Source organism: Mytilus californianus, unplaced genomic scaffold, assembly GCF_021869535.1.
Source record: "Mytilus californianus isolate M0D057914Y unplaced genomic scaffold, xbMytCali1.0.p SCAF_2, whole genome shotgun sequence".
NCBI classification, from domain to species: domain Eukaryota; kingdom Metazoa; phylum Mollusca; class Bivalvia; order Mytilida; family Mytilidae; genus Mytilus; species Mytilus californianus.
Genome location: NW_026262668.1, coordinates 111905344 through 111927107, shown reverse-complemented (window position 1 = coordinate 111927107; position 21764 = coordinate 111905344). Strand labels below are relative to the sequence as shown.

At 32.5% G+C, this 21764-nt stretch overlaps 1 protein-coding gene across 34 annotated transcripts in view; it reads right to left on the bottom strand.

Annotated features, from left to right (window-relative positions):
• Nucleotides 1–12580: 12580 nt before the first annotated feature.
• Nucleotides 12581–21764, bottom strand: part of LOC127728578 (enhancer of polycomb homolog 1-like) — a 34710-nt gene continuing 25526 nt past the window's right edge. The window contains exons 12-18 of one of the 34 annotated variants that reach the window (XM_052236083.1): nucleotides 20488–20604; nucleotides 18607–19281; nucleotides 17151–18100; nucleotides 16646–16961; nucleotides 16457–16583; nucleotides 16330–16391; nucleotides 12581–16267 (exon numbers count right to left, since the gene is read on the bottom strand). In XM_052236083.1, the coding sequence (XP_052092043.1) occupies nucleotides 18034–18100; nucleotides 18607–19281; nucleotides 20488–20604 (859 nt within the window). In that variant the 3' untranslated portion in view covers nucleotides 12581–16267; nucleotides 16330–16391; nucleotides 16457–16583; nucleotides 16646–16961; nucleotides 17151–18033. Of the gene's footprint in view, nucleotides 16962–17150; nucleotides 18101–18606; nucleotides 19282–20487; nucleotides 20605–21764 lie in introns of all 34 variants that reach the window. The other 33 variants (XM_052236090.1, XM_052236071.1, XM_052236081.1 and 30 more) reach the window with 33 other exon arrangements.

The window sequence follows — 21764 nt, the reverse complement described above, 5'->3', positions numbered from 1 at the left end:
CAACAGAAAATACATTCATAGTGGTAGGTGGTGATTTCAACCTTCCATGCTGGAATTGCATTTTAACGTTATGAGGTTACTATTCAATCAAAGTTCGGGTAAATATCCTTCTGCAGAGGAACGTAACATAACAAAAAACGGAATACTTAAATAACTTACGACAACATAATTACAAGCCACATCATGAACCATGCAGATCGCTACCAAATTGTCTACCCATTACAGCTCGACTTCCGATATTAACGATCATGTGAAACCCAACTTACTTATATTGCATTTGTGGACGACATCACCAACAACATGAGTGTAGGTAAACAGACTGACGTTGGAATCAGATGAAGTGTCAAAATGTAAAATATCAAAAACACCGAACTCCAAGGAAAATTCAAAACAGAAAGTCCCTTATCAAATGGCAAAATCAAAAGCTCAAACACATCAAACGAATGGATAACAACTTTCATATTCCTGACGTGGCACAGGCATTTTCTTACGTAGAAAATGGTGGATTAAACCTGGTTTTATAGCTAGCTAAACCTCTCACTTGTATGACAGTGGCATAAAATTCCATTATATTGACAACGATGTGTGAACAAAACAATGACTAGTAGACATAATAGGTAAAAATGTCAAAAATAGGGGTACAGCAATCAACATTGTGTTATAATCTTAATCACTATAAAAACAAACAAATATATCAAGAAAGAAACACAAAAAGGCATATAGACAAAGCATATTAGCAAAAATGAAAGACAAGAATACAAAAATGTACCATAGCACAATAACACAATGACGGGATGTATAAGTACCGAGCCACGTCAAATGGATATTACCAAAAAAAGACTAAACAGTAAAAGTAATATTCACAAAGACAAGTAAAAGAATACTATAACACGTTATTAAGATGATAAACAACGTCAGTACCTAGAATCTATACTTCCAGGCCATCGTGTATTATTTGTGAAGTTGGTACGGAATATTTACCAACAAGGTCTTGGTTCCTTCCGATGAACTTTTTTTGAAAAAGGACGGAACGTTCTTTTACATACTCCTGGTTCATCAACTTTCTGCTCAGACACTGGTGACGGTTTACAAAGTCTGAGTAATAGCTGCAAGCTCTTGAATACCGAATAAGTTTAGAAATGTATATCTCATATGCAGGTGAAGTTGGTATATTGCTACTAAGATGGGGGAAATTGATAATTTCAAAAATTAATCGTCTCGTTTGTGATAGATTCTGGTACTGAGATGACTGCTTATGTCAAATTCGATGTAAAAGTCTAAAAATGAGGCAGAGGAAGCCGTGTCTGTTGTTTCTTTAATTTCTAGTTCTGGAGGATATATTAATGGAACCCAATCAGAAAAGTTTGGATTGTTAATGGAAAGAACATCATCAATAAATCTGAATGTGAAATTAAATGATCTGGCTTCTTTGATCTTCTTGTTTTTGACAAGTGTCTGAAGGAACTCCGACTCAATAGGTGGATTACTAGCTTTCTTTCGCATCGGACACAAGTACTAGTAGTGGATGAGAGGGCTCATTACATATTGATGTAGATCGAATCTGGGTCCTTGGCACTTCATTTTTCCTGTTTTACATCAACGACATGCCCGATGGAAATAAACTCATCATAGATACCAGGATTGAAATTTTGTATTTGCTCCAGACACACGTTTTGTCTACAAAAGACTCATCAGTGACGCTGGAATCTAAAAAAGTTAAAAAGGCCAAATAAGTACGAAGTTGAAGAGCATTGAGGACCAAAAATTCCTTAAAGTTTTGCCAAATACAGCTAAGGTAATCTATTCCTGAGGTAGAAAAGCCTTAGTATTTCAAAAATTCAAAGTTTTGTTAACACTATTAAATCTACTTTCCGACTATTTGCAGACGACACAATAGCACACTCTACTATATAATCAGACAAGGACTCGAACGTCCAACAAAAAGATCTGGATAAACTAGCAACATGGGATATCAGATTGAAAATGTCCTTCTACCCATCCAAGTGCAATGTACTTACCATCAGCCGGGAAAACAATACCATTGCAACATCCTATAATCTACATGGTCACAGTCTAGAAATGTCAAAAACGCCAAATACCTTGGCTGTACATTCACATCCGAACTCAAATGGATTGACCATGTTAATAACATGTGTTGATCTGATGTTACTTTGACTGTATAAAAAGAGATAACTTTATTACATGTTTCTGTTAATGATCAATTGTGCAACATGTGCTAATAGTTATTAAAGTATTTTTGATGTCTTTCTGCGTGCATTTACAAATGTTAGCAGAGCGTGGTTGAAAAGAAAAGACATCAGAGTGTATTACAATAGAGTTTAAATTGGAGAGAAAAGACATAACTGAGTTAGATAAGAAAAACAGGGTGTTGTAATAGAATTATCCCTGTCTGGAGCTAATGAATCCAAAATAAGAGAAAAAGTGTTTGATCAGATAAGTTTAGATGATCTGAAGAAAAACACTGGATTACCACGCTAATTGCATTTATGGACAAATATCTTGCAATAGATGACTTAGCTGACAGTCTTGCAAAATTTGAAGACTTGAATATTTTCAAAGGGCCCCAATCAATCAATTCAAGATTATGTAGAAACATTTGATACTAAGTATCGAAAAATCGATAGAAAAATATGAAGTTGCCCTCCGAAATATTGGCATTTAAACTACTGAGAAGAGCCAAAATTACCAAAGAAGAAACAATGTTAGTTCTAACAGGCATGACTTATGAAAACAAACCAACATTGTATGATGAAGCAAAGAGATCTCTAAAAAAATTAAGGGTGAAATGTGTGATTCAGACAAAATCTCTGCCTCAATAGGTAGCATTAAACTTGAACCTGCATTTTTTGGCTGAGAATGAAGAAGCCCTCCTGGCAGCAGGGTATACAAGAAATAGACACAAACCATTTCATTATAATGGTGAGGGAGATTTTTCAAGAGGTAGAGGCAATTTCTATAGTAGAGTATTTAATAAAAAATCAACGGGTGGGCAAACAAATTGGACAAGGGAAGACAGCTCTACAGTAAAGAAGAGTGTAAATCCAAAAAGTGCAGACGACACATTAATGACATGTAGATCTTGTGGATCTTTCCGACATTTGATGGCAAACTGTCCACATAGCTGGGAGCATATGCAGGTGAGAGTAAATATAACATAGGAAGAGGAAGTGGTCATGATTACAGGATATGTGCGTCAGGATATCACTCGTCTTGGGATGGATGCACGAAACTGTGCTGTTCTTGATAGTGCATGTAGTAGCACTGTTTGTGGACAATTATGGATGAGGAGTTATGTTGACTCCTTAGGTGGAAAAGATAAAGCGAAGATTTTGAAGGGGGATGGCAACAAGGTATTTAAATTTGGAGAAGGAACACATTTAAAATCAATTGGAGAGTATAGTCTGCCGGCAGTTATCACATGTAAAGATGTCACAATAAGAACTGATGTTGTAGACTCTGACATTCCACTTTTATTGTCTCGAACAGCTATGAAAAAGGCTGGTGTGAAAATGGACCTGGAAAATGATACTGCAGAGATGTTTGGTCAACATATGTCATTGAATTTAACTTCGTCAGGCCACTATTGCATTCCAATAGATAAAACTGAAGAAATTCCAGTCGCAGATGTATGTGCTGTGAGACTTCAAGAATTAGACTCGAAAAAAAAAAGATATGCAACCTTACTTAAGTTGCAAAGACAATTTGCACACCCACCAATGAAGCGTTTAATTGCACTTTTGAACGATGCTGGAAAGAGGAATATGAACACAAAATGAGGAACAATGTGAAATTTGTAAGCGATATGCAAAAACACCACCAAGACCAGTAGTGTCCCTACCTATGGCATCTCAATTCAATGAAAAAGTGGCAATGAACCTAAGTCAGTGGAATGGACGGTGGATTTTGCACACGATTGACAAGTGGTCACTGTACACTGTATCTGTTTTTATTGATAGGAAGAAGACTTCAGGTGTTATTGAGAAAATGATGACTAATTGGATTGGAATATTTGGTGTTATGGGAACTATATTAACAGATAATGGCGGTGAATTCAACTCAGATGAAATGAAAGAGGTTACGTCAATACTGAATGTTAAAGTCTATACAACAGCTGGTGAAAGTCCTTTCCAAAATGGACTATGTGAGAGAATCCATGAAATTACTGATACAATTCTTATGCAGCTAGAAGCTGATTATAGACAGGTGAATGATCAGAGCTTACTTTGTTGGGCAAATATGGCAAGAAATGCATTACAGATGTGGAATGGATTCAGTAGTTATCAACTTGTTTTTGGACTCAATCCTAATCTTCCGAACATTTTGAAAAAAAACTTTGCCCGCTTTAGAAGGAAGATCTTCAAGTGAAGAATTTGCAAAACATTTGAATATTTACATGATTCTCGAAAAGCTTACATTCAATCAGAGATAGATGAACGCAGTAGGTGAGCACTACGTGACAAAAAACGAGCATCAGAGCAGATATTTGATCATTGTGACAGCGTTTTTTTATAAGCAAGAGGATAAAGATCGCTGGCTAGGACCAGGAAAGGTAGTTTTCCAGGATGGAAAGGTAATTTTTGTACGACATGGAAGAAAATTGTGAGAGTTTCACAAAACAGATTAACTAAAACTAAAGATGTTAATTTTCGAGAACAAAATGACAATATTGAAACACCTGATACAAATGAAACAGGAAATCATGAACTCAGAGGTACCAATAAAAATAATGAAGTATCCGGGTAGAAAAGAAGGATTATTTTTCCGAGTTGATATCAACATCAAAAGAAAGCATTCATCAGATGGAAAACATTCAGGCAAAAATAAAACCTAATCTAAAAGAAAATGACAAAATTCAGTACAAACTGCCTAATTCAAACACATGGACTAAAGCAACTGTACAAAGTAAAGCAGGAAAAACAACAGGGAAAAATAAACATTGTTCAAGAAGATGTTGATGAAGAACAGAAAAGTGTAGATTTAGATAAAGTTTAGTGGGAAAAGGTCACAGGTGACAGTGGTGAGAATAAAATTGGTGTAAATATGATAAATAGTTCTTTTTTGGATGATGAGCAAATTACAAAACAAACAGAACTTTCAAAACTCCATTTGCTCTTTCTACAAGATGGGTTATTACAACCAAAGATAATCAAACAAAGGCAAGACTTGTTGTGCGAGGTTTTGAAGAAGAGTTTACCATGCAGAGAGACAGTCCGACAGTAGGAAAAGGATTGATTAAAATATTGCTTTCAATTACTGCTACCATGAATTGGAATGTTAAAACAACGGATATGAAGTCAGATTTTCTTCAAGGGAAGATATTAGATAGAGATGTTTTTTTCTGAATCCCCAACCAGAAAGCAATTCTAAGAAAGGAAGAATATGGAGATAAAAGCTTGTATGGACTTAAAAATGGAGCAAGACCATTCTATTTAAATGTAAGGGAAGAGCTTTTAAGTTTAGGATGTACACAATGTAGTTTGGACCCTGCAGTGTTTGTCAAACATACTGACCAACGTCTAAATGGAATAATTTGTTGTCATGTAGATGATTTTCTATATGCTGGGGATGAACAATTTGAGGAAGTTATGAGAAAACTAAGGACAAGATTTGTTGCTAGAAAAATTGAAGAGAAAAACTTTTCATAGGTAGGATTTCAAATTCATTAGAACAGAAATGGCATAATTCTGGATCATTCTACATATATTAAGAAAATAGATAACACGATTATAGAACCATCAAGAGCCGCTATGAAACAAGATGTCCTCAATACAAATGAGCAAACCTTGTACATGAAGTTAATTGGCAAAATAAATTGGGCTGTTCAAGTTTCAAGACCTGATATGGCTTTTGAAATGATTGACAAGAGTACTAAACTAAGAAGGGACAGTGACACATTTGATAAGAGCAGTCAAACAGGTAATAGTCTTCAGGAAATTAAATCAATAATTTCATTTCCAAAAATGAATAAAGATATAAAAGAATGGAAAATTGTCGTTTTAACAGACGTCTCTCTGGGAAATATTAGTAATGGAACTGGTAGTACAAATGTAATTTGGATAGTTGATAATGAAAGTAATAGCTGTCCGATAACGTGGCAAGCAAACAAAATCAAACGTGTAGTAAGATCCACAATTGCAGCAGAAGCTTTAAGCCTACAAGATGGGTTAGAGTCTAGTTTCTATCACCGTTGAATAATTGAAGACATTTTAAGATTAAAACATCAGACTATACCAATTGTAGCTTACATTGACAGCAGTTGAAGCTGTTTATTCAACTAAACTCGTAGATAACAAGCGTCTAAGAATATTGACATTGCAACTATAGCTGAATTATTTGCGTCAAAAGAAGTAGACAATATTAAATGGTGTCCGGGAGATAAACAATTAGCAAATTGCATGACAAAATTTGAAGCTTCATCTTATGAACTTTTGCAAGTTATTCAAACAGGAATTATGTTCAAGGATTTTGTTCAAATAGTGAAATAATTCATAAAATTTTATCATTTATGTTTGTCACATGGGGCAGATTAATCTCCTAAGATCTGAGGGTAGTCTAAACCCTGTGACGATCTTGGAGTTTTAATTCAGCAAGTTTTATGTTTTAATATGGGGCAGAATAATCCCCTAAGATCTGAGGGTAGTCTAAATCCTAAGACGATCTTGTAATTGTATCAAACAAAAGAAAATAGAGGGAATGTTGATCTGATGTTACTTTGACTATATAAAGAGAGATAACTCTATTACATGTTTCTACAAGTATTCACTTCCTGTTGAAGTGAGTCCTCTTCCTGTTAATGATCAATTGTGCAACATTTGCTTATAGTTATTAAAGTATTAAAACTTATTAATGTCTTTCTGAGTGCATTAACAATATGTAATAAGGCCAATAGAACAATCGGCTGCCTATACTAAATCTGAATATTGGATTAACTTCAGTAATGTAAAATGCGTTTAAAACACTCGTAAAACATTTAACATAACACGCCAGTTCATAATGGGGTTCATACTTTAAAACAGAAATTGACCGACTCGAAATGACCCAGAGACTAGCAGCACGATATCTTATGAATAAGCACCATGGTCTCTCAAGTGTAAACAAGATGCTCAATCACTTAGAAGATCTTCTGAACAAAGACGAAAAGATACAAGACTCACCATGCTCTTTAAAATAATAAATGTTGAAGTTGTAATAATAAAGGAAGGTCGTCTGATGCCACCAAAACGACTGTCAAGAAACTTGCATGACAGTAGCTTCCAAACTCAAGCATAATCAAGTGATTACTGGAAATATTCTTTGTTAGAAGTAGAAATAGAAGACCTACTGACCCTTGCGTAGCAGTGTCATAATAAGAAAGGAATAAACACTTTATTATACATCCACAGTGACACGCTGCTTCTATTGCACTACCATTCTAACTTGATTAATAGATGCAATATAAATTTGTTCTTTGCCGAGATGTCAAACCAGTGACGTACGTGCACGATTTCATTAAATAGTAAAATACTATCACTGGATCACATGGACCGGCTTATACTAGATTGAGTCTTAAACACGGCACCTATATATCTTTCCTTTGCTCACAATGAATCAAAATTCGCCCAAGGACCAGTAAATTATATGAATACGACATTAAGTTACAAAATTCTGAGGTGCGTAAATAGTTTAACAAACGGATCAAAAACAATCCAAACACATAACAATTTGCTACGCTTTAAAAATGATGTTGTAGACTGTATTTAGAAGTTATGGGCGAATATCAATGGAAAAATTGGAAAAACAGACGATTTTGCATTGGAAAGAGGGTCGATATGTGGATCTTTTTGGCTAAAATGGCTGTGTCTACACCTCAAAGTTTACTCTGAGTACAGACAAACCTTTGCATCTGGAAAATGTACGGCATGGCATGACCTAGATAAATAAGGATCAAATGCGTTTTATGTTTCAGAAAATTCAAAACTTAACTGGATTTTGCTGTGCTAATATTATCGTCCCTGCCGAAGATGATAAACTAAGCAAACACTTGATTTTCATTTGATATGGTCTACTCAGTTGCACAGGTTAGATCCCCTATTGTTGTCAGATATCTATTGTCCTTTTATTGTGCATGTCGATCAAAACACTTCACTTCAATTATTACCTATGGGGAAGTTCTCAAACCTCTTTCCCAACATTTTTTGTATTTTGGGTCCTTTTGTAGGAACTGAAAAAAAAGCACGGTAACATGTAGTTAAGTCCTAAATTTTCTGAAACATAAATTGCTTTTGAATTCTATATATGGCATGTCGTGCTTTAAAAATTTCTAGATGCAAAGGTATGTCTGCACTCAAGAGTAAATCTTCGGGTGTAAACACAGCCATTTTAGCCAAATGGTCCACATGAAGCTTAAAAAGAGACTGCACTTTAATACAACACAAACAATTTACGGTATCACTGAGCCCGGAAACTAAGCCTGTTATATACTTAACTGTTCGCGGATCATTTTCTAAGCGAAGCGATTTAAAATATTTACAATCCATTAAAAATTGCGTTTAAGGAATGTTCAATCGAATTAACTTAATTTTTTTATATGAAATCAAGCAAAAGCATTCTTTTACTCGATCTTGAAACAACTAATGAATGAAAAACTTGTACGCTCTATTTCAGCTAGGTAAAAAAAAATGACATGTACATCATGCCAATAAAGGCAATTCCTTTAAAAACCATCTAAGATAATGTTTTCCCGAGAACCTTACTTCATCAACATTATTTCAACAGGAATTTAAGAAAGGTATGGTATAAATCATGTTATTACCACAGCATAGACTATTCAGCTAATTATATCCTCGGGACCTAGCAGTCTTTCAGGAGCATTATCGACCCGGTTTTCAAGATAATAGCAAAATGCTAAAATAGATTTAAAAAATCCTTCATAGGGGCAACAATTTTGATAAGGAATTATAATAAGAATAATTTGCTGGTATTGAACTGACGTCGACATTCAGAGCATTTCTTCACCTGCCAGACTTTCTCTTTCTGTTTACATTTTATTGCATTTCACCGTTGTCACTTTTTAGGGAAGGTGGTCGTGTTGGTTATTGGGGACAAAAAAAGACAACCTTAATTCTGACTGAGAACTGGGACTATTACACCAACACATATGTCCTAGCTGAGACTACTATTCAACAATACTAGATACCATAAGGTTCATTCGTTGGGTTGAAAAAAGATCTACTGTGAGCAATTACTCACCTGTTATACTTCAACTTATATCGAAGAGGAATGACTTGTATAAATTGCTGAGAAAATTATGACTCGAATTTCATATATCTGCACGTCATTTTGATAACAAACCAGAGGCTCTAAAATGTCTGTGTCTCTCACCTTGTTCTATGTGCATATTCAACAAAGGACATCCTCTAACATTGTAGACGAGAATAGAATTCGTGACAAAAAACTCTGTGTTGTTGATCTTTTATTGCTAATCATATAGTCTGTTTAGCTTCTCTCTATCTTCTTTAGTTTTTGCTCAAAACACAAAAGTGGATAAAAAATCCTCATCTAAGGGCAATCACTCCTATGAAGAGTGATTGTCTACTAACTATATCGGCGACATTTGACTTGTTAGTAGATCTTGCCTTGCCGATCATTTTTGTGATTTTAAGTGTCTATTTATCTATTATAATTTTTATCATATAAGGCAAAACGCAAAAAAATGGTAAGAATCGTCATAAAAGGGCAATTACTCCAATAAAGTGTCGTCGGACGATTTCCTCCATATTATCTTAATTGTAGATCTTGTCTTGCTGATCATTTTTGCCTATTCAAGTTTCTATCTATCTATTATAATTTTTAAGATACAGGGCAAAAACGCAAAGAATTGGTAAAAATCATCATCAAAGGACAATAACTCTAAGAAGGAGTCGACTGCCGATTTCGACCATGCGACTTATTTGTAGAACTTATCTTGCTGATCATTTTGCAATTTAAAGTTTCTCTTTATCTATTATAGTTTTCAAGATAATAGTCAAACATTTGTCATTTTAAGGGCAATAACTCCTATAAGTCGTCTGACAGTTTTAAACAATAGGGAGAGGTCAAATTCTGAACATTTCTGCCCCTGTCAGGTTACCTCTATTTATAGCGGCTTTCGAAATAATAGACAACACTTACATTTTACCCCTATGTTCTATTTTTAGCCATGTAGGCCATCTTGGTTGGCAGACGGGGTCATCGGACAAATTTTTAAACTAGATACCCCAATGATAACTGTGGCCAAGTTTGGTTAAATTTGTATTTGCGTCTGGCGCAAATACAAAATTTCAATCCTGGTATCTATGATGAGTTTATTTGCATTAATTGCAGGTCTTTAGAAGGATAAGCACTATCTAAGTAGATAATATGTAAATCAATGGCAGTGGGTCCCTTTATTTGCACAACAATTTCTTTTAAATTGTATACTATTTTTCTCCTTTAATATGACCCTTAAGATTAAAAGTTGTAGACTGTATTTTGATTCAATTTATAATTTAAAATTTTCCAGAAAACGGCATTGAAAATGTACTTTTTCTACATATACATTAAAAAAACTTATTTTATTGAAAATTGCAAAAATACACTTGTAGTCAAGTGATTAAAATTGTTAATAGACATGCATTTGATGTGGATTAAACAAAAACAAAAATTTGGTTTGATCAATATATGTTTGAAATTTTACTTACTGTTTCAAGCCAATCACAGATAAGTGTTACCTAAATTATTAATTACAGACGAATGCATAGATTTATCAAGTAAAATATAGACCTTGCTTAAATACCTTTTTTATATTTATATTTCATATTTTGTCTTTTCTTTTAAAAAAAAAAGATAGTTAGTCCTTAATCATTTATCTTTTAGATATAAGTTACAGAATCACTTTGTGTACCGGTAGTTTAGATCAAAAGTAATATGCACTGAATAAATATTGTTTCTATATATCAAATGTATTTGTGTATTCAATAATGAGGTTAATTATTTGTGTACCTGAATGTATAATGAATGGGTTTGTTTAATCATGTAAGACTGAGGTTGATTAGTAATTTGGTCAATACGATTGGAATTTAAGGAGGTGGAACATTGTAATTAAGGTCCCACCTTGTCTTGATTGTTTGGTGATCATGGCAGTTGTCAATCATACTGGTATTGTATCATTACTCTTACGTCCTAATTAAAATGACAAAAATAGCCTGCAAATTGACAAAACTAAATGACATACATACTTGAATGAACTGCTCAATAGATATAAGCCTAATTTTTCAGTTCATATGTGCATATGTACAGACAGGAGAAGTATAGGGAACTGGATTTCAGTGTGTATACATTTTGTAGATTTAGTAGCTAACCTGTGCTACTTCTTGTTTGGGAGGCCGATGCCTTAGGAAAGACTTTGTATAATAGTTCCAAACTTTCCAAAAATGCATTCCTACTATAAAAAAAGAGCTTGTGAGCACTGAGGGAGTCAACATTTCTTTCATTATGCATTGTGAACCTAAAATCAATGACGACTTTTCTTGATGAAACCAAACCTTATAACAAGGCTTAGTAATTCAGAATTGTAGGGAGAAGCGACTTTTTAAAAATGACAGGGAGAAGTTGCATGTATCTATAACCAAGGGTTTCTTGAAATGTATGTGTTTTGAACAAAAATTTCTCAATTTAGGGAACAACCAAAGATATAATCTGGATAGCAAGGGGACAAACAATTACCGGAGTCTATATTCTAGCAACACTATAAATGATTTCACTCTGGAAAAGAGTGACTGTTTACACTAGGGAGCATATTGCATTTGGTAATTAGGAAAAGATAACTGACAGACAAGAAATCAACAACTTCATCCTAGTTGCCCAGTATAGTGTTACTAGAATATACATTTAATTGTACCCTTTTAATCCAGAACAGATCCTTGGTTAGCCCTGCATTGTGTTGTTAGATGTAGGTTCATGTAATTGTCCGTCTTACCAAGAGTTCTTTGTATATTTGAAAAAGTGTGGGAAATCAAATTTGACATCCATTATCACAGCGTGCAAATTTTATTCAACTTCTCCCACAAACATAAGATACTTGTGAAATATTTTGAAAATTTCTTTTCAACTGTCTTACCTTCATATTTAAATAATAGAGTAATATTTTGAAATTTTTATTTACACAAAATATATATGCAAGTATATCTATTCAAAATTTAAGTTGATCAATACTAGACATGCTAGATAACATAAGAATGTTCAGCCTAAGTTTTGTTAAAATTAGTCCAATGATTTCAGGGGAAGATTTTGAAAGAGTTGCTGTTGACTATTTTCTCGCATGGCCCATAGTGACAGGTGAGCAATAACCAGGTATAGAGAGGATTGCTGAAATAAAGCTAACCAGCCAGGGACAAAATTATTTAAATGGGCAGTCCTTGCTATTGCATATTTTCATATTACTTACATCAAACTGTTCAACGTGGTAGAAACAAGTCTAAAGCATTTTGTACTGTCATTTAGATAAATGGGAAATTAAATATTCATTTTCTAATCCAAAGACATAACAAATAACAACTCTGAATTGATTGGTTACTGCCACTTTTATTGTGGACTATCACAGCTGAACACATTTTACATTATCTACAACACAGGAAGATAACAAAGGGAGATAATCTACATTCATTCCACTCTCAATCTATGATTCTTTATTCAGTTTTGTTTTCAAAGCATTTATTGTTATTGCTACATAAACTTCTTAATACACTGTTAAGTTCATAAAAGCTTAAAAACAAAAACTAAATTCTATGAATAGAAACAGAATAATTCCTTACAATTTTTTCCATCAATATATTTATCTGAATAAATTCAAAATATATCTGTAAACATCTGGACTCCCTTCCAAAAATCTGAACCCCCCTCTATCCCCAAGCAACCTGATAATTGAAATAATAGTAAATAACTGACAAGAATGAGCCCTTATATTCACATTTCAATCATCACACACATCCTCAAACAATGTAATGTGAGAACGGCTTCACAGTCGGTCAAGGGAGCTAAACACCCCAAGTAGTGGCTAACTCAAATTATTTCAGAAACAATAACTACATTGTTGACTTCATTCATATTCAGAATAAAGAGTTACCTTATGTGGCATATAACAAATATGGTGGACAAGATTTAAAAAAAAAAGTTATAACTGAAAAAAAATACTGATTGAAAACAATTTGCTTGTCACCTTCCATGATATATTTATCTAGTTTGAGAAGTGAGCAAGAAAGACAAACACTCCATTCATTACTTCTAATGGTATAATGGCAAACCAAAAACCCTATAAATTCTTGAGAATAATCCATAAATTATAATAAATAAGTTTGCGAAAAGAAGTTCAACCCCTATTATTAACATGTTCCAGAAAGAAATCAGACCGAAATTTGATGGAAAATATATATATATGTGATGCACACATGTAGATCTGGGTTCCTTAAGAGGCGTTTTACTAATAGCTGGCTGCCAATATGCTTGGCTAGATCCAAGATGATCCAAGTTGCTCAACCATTTAACATATTTTTTTCAAATTGGCACTTTTATTAATTTATACACAATTTTATACACAATTTCCACTCTTTTTGAAACAATAAAAATCCATGTTTTTTCCAAATTCCCACTAGGATTGTATTAGAGGACAAAGACAAATGAACAATAATTTAATTTAAATTGTACGACATATAAGTTTGGAAAAGTTACAACTAAATTCCTTTCTTACTAACACTTCAGAAAAGGCTCAAGTTATAGCCAGTAACTTTGTGCTTTAAATTGGCACACAGATTCTGCCTATTACAAACATTTCAATGATTGCACAAGTATAGCTTGGAAATATGGTACTGAATGTCGAAATTTAAACCAAATTAATTTCCAAGGTGGCTTGGGGACTCTGGTTTATATTGCACTCAAGAAATATTCCAAATAAAAGATAATCAAATTTGAAGTCAGATGAAAAATAATAAACAGAAAAAGGTGCTACTACCAATCTCCCTCATCAGTTATTATCATTAAATGATACAAATAATTTGTTCAATCTTTTAAATTAAATGAAAGTTATGATACCACCAAAATCACAGTCTATCTTCTTTTCAGAAAACTATATCTAACATATTTTCAAATAGTTACCTCTAAAAAGCCTTATTATTCGTTTTACCATGCTTGGAAATTATTATTTATCTGAAGATATTTTTTGGCAATAATATATAATCTTAATTAGTTTCTGAAGTTAGGTAACTGTAACTTTATTCTGAAAGGTAATATCTATTTAAAGGAAATGTCTTTTACCTGAATTTGTCAAAGTTATTACAATGTTTATATTCAAAGGTAGTATATTTCAATTCTTCTTTAATAATGGATTTCCCAATGGAATTTGACACAAATCGGTTTTCTTGAGGTAGATTTGTTTTCTACTGAATATAACAAAAGTATTAAAAACCCAGGCACTTCTACAAAATATATAAAAATTAATTGATAAAAATATGAATTTTAAACTAACTATTAATGGTTATCATAAAATGACTGTTAATATAACAATTATACATTCTCAATACAAGTATCATGATAAATGTAATTTAAACTGACAAAAGCTGTACCATGTACTACTTAATCAACATAAAATTTGTAGGGGTAATACCACCAAAGTTGTTTTTTACATTATGTTAAATTAACAGTTTTTCTAAAAATTGTGTAGAATTTACCTTTGTTTCAAATATAAATAATACTTTGCCTGAATAAAGTTTAGTCTTTTCCTGTACTACAGTGAACATTTCACAAAGTGTTTCATTGCATGTAAGAAATTACCACCATGCTGATGCAAAGTCAACATGTCATTTCCCAACATTCATTTTCATGTTTATAAGCATTCTTGTGTTTCTATAACATTTTACAGAAACGCCAAATAAAAAGAGAGAACTATAAAACACCCCAAAATTATTGTTTAACACATGGATGTTTTTTTCTATAATGAAATGAAGGTTTTATTTCATACAACTGTAACATTGTGAAGATTATTTATTTATTTTTGTGCTATTTTAACATGAAACCAGATGTGATATACTATATTTTGGTGGAATTACACCAGTAAGGTGTTCTAGTTTTGTTTGGACACTTCCAACAGGAATGAAAAAATCCAATAAGTTAAGTCATGCAGGATAAATATTAATTAAGTCAGTTTCTTTTTCAATACAATTCCTTGGTAAATGCACAAAGTATGAAAGTAAAAATATAACTTTTAAATTGAGAACACCAACAAGTTATCTACCATAATATTCTAAAAAACTCTTTACATTCTGACTGTTTAAAACGTATTTTCAAAATACAAAACAGTAATTTCATGTTTTAAGATTTTTAGAATAAAAATTTCTATTCACAATCTAGAGGAAATAATTGATTTTAAAAAGCATTCCTACACCCTGTGCTGAGATGATCATTTAATGAACTGCCAAAGTCTTGACACATATTTAAATAATACCTAAACTTATAGACACACAAACAAAAATTTACATTGCACATTAAGTCTACAAATAAATAATTGCACACAATATTGTTCCCTTTTAAGTGATATACACTATACAACAAACTGTTCAAATGTACGTTCCCCTATGGTCAGCACCATACAACATGAAGTAGAACATGTAGACCATATAAAATAGTTGTATGATTGTAGGTTGAAAGTACCAAAGAAGTAAATGTTTATGTACTATAATACAAAAAAACAGGGGATCTCCTTTGTCATAGTCACAAAATAAATACCTAATTAGTCATTAGACAAATCTGCAACAACCATTGACGCCAACCCTTGTTACAAGTCTTGCAGAAATATGTTGGACTAAATTTGAACAAATACCTGTTAAGAATGCTTCAAATACTTTTTAAATTGCTGCACAAACTATTTTCTTAATTGGTTGAGTTATAAACATTGTGAAATATTTGACATAAAATTTTTTTTAGGCAATGTATAATACTAGTAAAATGAAAGCATGTTTGTATATTCAATATTTATGTATTTGATTTATCATTCACTGATTGTTAAACAAAAAACTTATAAGGAAGCATCAAAATGATTTGAACGGAAGTGTTTCACAACAAGGAAATATCCTACAACTTTCAATAAACAAATCAAAATGATTTTGAACAGAAGTGTTTCACAAGGAAATATCCTACACCTTTCAATAAGCAGATCAAAATGATTTTGAACAGAAGTGTTTCACAAGGAAATATCCTACGCCTATCAATAAGCAGATCAAAATGATTTTGAACAGAAGTGTTTCACAAGGAAATATCCTACACCTTTCAATAAGCAGATCAAAATGATTTTGAACAGAAGTGTTTCACAAGGAAATATCCTACGCCTATCAATAAGCAGATCAAAATGATTTTGAACAGAAGTGTTTCACAACAAGGAAATATCCTACACCTTTCAATAAGCAGATCAAAATGATTTTGAACAGAAGTGTTTCACAAGGAAATATCCTACGCCTTTCAATAAGCAGATCAAAATGATTTTGAACAGAAGTGTTTCACAACAAGGAAATATCCTACGCCTTTCAATAAGCAGATCAAAATGATTTTGAACAGAAGTGTTTGACAAGGAAATATCCTACACCTATCAATAAGCAGATCAAAATGATTTTGAACAGAAGTGTTTCACAACAAGGAAATATCCTACACCTATCAATAAGCAGATCAAAATGATTTTGAACAGAAGTGTTTCACAAGGAAATATCCTACGCCTTTCAATAAGCAGATCAAAATGATTTTGAACAGAAGTGGTTAACAACAAGGAAATATCCTACGCCTTTCCATAAGCAGATCAAAATGATTTTGAACAGAAGTGTTTCACAAGGAAATATCCTACACCTATCAATAAGCAGATCAAAATGATTTTGAACTGAAGTGTTTCACAAGGAAATATCCTACGCCTATCAATAAGCAGATCAAAATGATTTTGAATAGAAGTGTTTCACAACAAGGAAATATCCTACACTTTCAAATAAGCAGATCAAAATGATTTTGAACAGAAGTGTTTCACAAGGAAATATCCTACACCTTTCAATAAGCAGATCAAAATGATTTTGAACAGAAGTGTTTCACAAGGAAATGTCCTACACCTATCAATAAGCAGAGCTATATGTATATATTAAAAAGACGGTTGAACAAAGCAGAAATTCAAAGTAATAGTTTGCATCTTAGCATAAAGTTATTTAGTTGTAGGTTACTTCTGTGAAACAAAGATTTACTTTGGATACCAAAATAAATTCATTGAACTCAAATGTGAAACTTTAATTTGGCAATTTAATGTTCTCAGTTTGGTCAAACTGACCTATTTTTGCTGGGAAGCATACAATTACTAGCTTACTTTTGAAAGTGAACTTATGTTGAATTTATGTTCTTAGTTCTCTTATGGACTCCCTTATTGTACTAACATGACCACCTAGTTCATATCGAGTCCACAGTAAAAATGTATAACATATCAAAAGGTGTTAAATTACACAGAAATAGCTCTTACTACAAACACAAGACAATAAAAGTATAATATATTTAACAAATAAGAACATAGAAAATCTCCCTTTGACTACTGTCCCTAACCATCCCATGTGTTCTTCTTCTTTACCAGAAATAACATTGTCATCACATGATTATTGTTGTCTTTAATCAAATATTATTTTGAAACTATAAAAAATGATGTAGCTGATGTTTGATATTAAATAGCTTTTTTCTGCATGCAGTTTTGCATCATTTCTCTTCCTGATTTTTTAGAAAACTTAACATAATTAAAAATATGCAAGCAAAATGAGTGTCCTATTATGCACACATCTAATTTTCCATAGCAGCTGAATCATTAAATTGTTTTTGATGACGGAACTAAATTTCTTCCTGGGGCATATGGCGTCAATTATGTTGTCAGCTGACTGATATCTCCCTCTGACTAGCGTATGTCTGTTGTTGACAGAAGGGCACCATCTATAAACCATTCTACTGCGTTTGACTCTCTCAGGTTACATCCATTGCCACTATTTTATCAGAATGTATTATACTATTCAGCTTCCCATCTTCTGTCCTATAATGAAAAACAATTTTTTGTCAAATGTACTACCCATTAACAACTGTAAATATATCATACCTTTCTTTCGTTAAGTGTATTACCAATCATAACTCAATCTAAATGATAAACTTTTGCAGCCAAAGGTCACAGGCACATTTTTAGGAGAATATTGTATTAATTCTATTAACCTGTAGAAGAAATTCCTACAGGCCCTGATAGAATTTTTACAAGCCTGGGCTGGTAGGCCTTCTGTAAAGTTTGAAGACTGATATTTACTATAAAAGTAATTATATCTTTCTTCATCAAACACAAACATTTCATTTTCAGTTTCATTTCTGTGGAGAGTCTATAAATCAAGATTTTTTTCCCCAAGTTGTAATAATTTGTATATTTGACATACCAGTATGCTTTTATACAATAGCATCTTTTATTTTCTTTCAAAGATGAAATTGAAAGCTTTTATATTTGAAGCACTTAATAAACATTGGCTACATTTTTCCCAAGTTTGTTTCATTACTTACTTTGTCAATTTATGTGTAAAGTTGGCAGGGGATATCTTGACATGGTTAGCTGATTGAACAGTTTTGCCAATTGTCTGGACTGGCAGGAATGACTGTGTTGACATTAGCACTGATGAAAGACTTGTAGCGGTCGATGAGACCAAATTGTGATTGGACGAATTTTTATTGTTGTTTGTTATTGGAAAGTTCAGCTGTAAAACAGTTGCTGCTGGTGATGTTGAAAGACCTGTGGGTTTACTGTCTGATATTGGTCCATTTGTTAATGTAACACAACTTGGTTGTAATGAGACTGCTGCTGGTTGTGAAAATGAAGATGTTGCCAATGACGATGATGTAGATGATAATAAAGATGATATAGCACCAGTTTTTTTAGTCTGAACCTGTGTCGTATTCATCACTGCTGACACAGCAAATTTAGCACTAGCCGAATCTAACATAAACCGGGATGTGGGCTGAGATGAGAAAGACTGATCTAAACCCGAACATCCAGCACTTTCAAAGTCACAAGTCGTCTGTTTTAACAACTGCTCTTCTTGATCTCTCTGCATTTGTAATAACTGTTCTCGATGAGATTGAAAGCTTTCTAGATTAAACTCTTCTTCTAGTTTATCACCAGAAATTCGATCTTTGAAATTGTGATCTTCTTCTGTAGGTGAATGTGGACGAAAATATGGTCTGAAATTAACAAATTTATGTAGATGACATACTTGCAGCTGTGTAATGGTAAAATATATATAACTATGCCAATAAGCAATCTTATGGACAGTCTAAATTGTCCTGGCAATATTTGTAATCAAAATGACAGATTGTAATGTAGTAAAGAAATAATTTATCATAACATCAGTATTACAAATGATAAATTTACCATTTCACCAAGTGTTTTCATTAAATCTGATCTGGTCAAAGGAAAACATTGAATTCTTTTCTATAAAAAAGGAGATATAAATAAATAAGGTGATGTTCCTTATGTTCTCATATTGGTATCTAGACCTTATATAGATTTAAAGTATGTAACCAAGGGTCTTGAAACAAGTCATATTTGCCAGTCATGACTGATTTAAAATTCAACTGACTGAGAAGTAATTCCTATAGCAGATTTATTCATAATTTATAATCAACTTTCTGGTTTATACATGTATTTCTTATCTCAAAATCAAAATTCACATTATCAATTCCTAATTTTTCATTCAAATCTTAAAATTAAAGCCTTTCAATTTAAAAATGCTGCATGTCGCAAATCATTCTCAATGGTATTACAAAAACTGGTACAAAATTTCATAAAGCTCTGACCGTCGAAATACTGACACACTTTTGTTTATGTTGCTACTTTTGTTATGAATAAGTTTGAAAAAAATATCCCGACTTTCAAGTCCTAAAAAAATATAATTTGTGTGAAAAAAAATCCAGACCTTACAAAGAGACTAATTAATGTCAATTATGTCCATGGTGAACTCTAGATGTCTTTTCCTTTTTTGTGTCATAGGGTTGTCGTCTCGGCTTATACCGAACAACTGCTTTAATTCATTTTAAGAAATTGAACTTATTTAAAATCAATGACTTTCATAAACATTCAACTTGCTTTTTTCACTGCAGCAGCTTTATTGTACTATTAATGTTTGTTTTTTGTCATTTACTAGTATGTTTATGCACTTTAATATGTAACAAGAGAGGTAAACAATAATAAATAATAAGAGCAGTGAAAGATGCCCATTATAGTCATATGCATTGTTTTAGTTTTTTGTTTCACTTTTAAGCCTATTACAACTCGGGAACATAGGATTGAATTCTGTGGCTTCCTCCAATGAAGCTGATCTTATTAGTGAACTATTGCATGTTGTTGCAGAAAAAAATAAAGAATTTTATATTTTTTTAGTTACTTACATTCTATTTTCCCTGATGTATGAGTTGTAATCTTCCCCTAATGATGTCCCCTGTGATGAAAAATTTGATCTATACAATGGCTCGTCCCAGTCTGAGAAAGCTCTGTCTAACAATACCCTACAATAGAATAAAACAACTAAAATACTACAAAAAGTTAGAATTGTTGCAATGTATACATTTTCCAAGTGCATAAATTAAAATTGTAGTATTTGCATTTTATGATATAAACTCCATACAACACGTCTGAACAGCAGCATTTCCTAAACTAACACATAGTGAGATTGAAATGATTTTTTTCTGTCAATTCATTAAAATATCTCCTTTAAAAATTCTTCATTTTTAATAACCTAAAAAAACATATATCTTAGTTGCAAGAATATTTCAAACTATTTCAAACACTTTCATATATGATTTCATAGTTTACACTGATATAACTTGCATGTCAGTCATGTTGGCTACAAAATGATAGCATTATAATGTGTCACAAACTATAATTAAGCTTATATCTATAGCACAAGACTGAAAACAAACGTAATTCCTATGAGAAACTAAAAACTTACTTTATATGACCTTGGTAATCTAAAACAGTGCTATCACACTAGAGAGTGAGATATTTCATAGGAAATGAAACCTTTCCCCAGAATCACTTTGTGTTTACCTGGCTATTTAAATTTCTTTTTGAAAAACCAACCTTTCATTGATTAATGTGGCTGTTCAAAAAATTGTTGAAAAAACATGCATCAAATTATTATTTGTTCTGCAGTAAAGGTGTTTCAAGTTGGTTACTAGATTGTATGAGGGAAATGTTGACTGCATTGTCATATCAGCCTTAGGTTTTATCACTATAAAACCAAAATAAAATGACATAATTTCTTTGCCATATGCACCATGTAAAACAAAATTATCTACTTATCACCAAGTTTTGTTTTTCTGCACTTACCAAACAAAATTAAAATTTGTTCTTGAGTAGTCTGTTATTGTAATTATTATCTCTTTCTCTAACAATATGTGTCATTATTCCTTATGAGTACACAACCATGCGACACCCTCATGGGTAGTCAAGGTTGTAAAACACCACCATAGTAGTATTGGTACATGTATTTTCATCACTAGGAGTTTTTTTTTTTGTACGCTCAATTTAACCATGAAGATTGGTTTTCAAGGAGAAATTTAAAATTCCCATTGAATGAACCCCACAGAGAATATCTATTTGATTTTTTCAATGGGACAGTCCCCTTTGCAAAAAATAGCCAGGTACACACAAACTAATTAAGGGG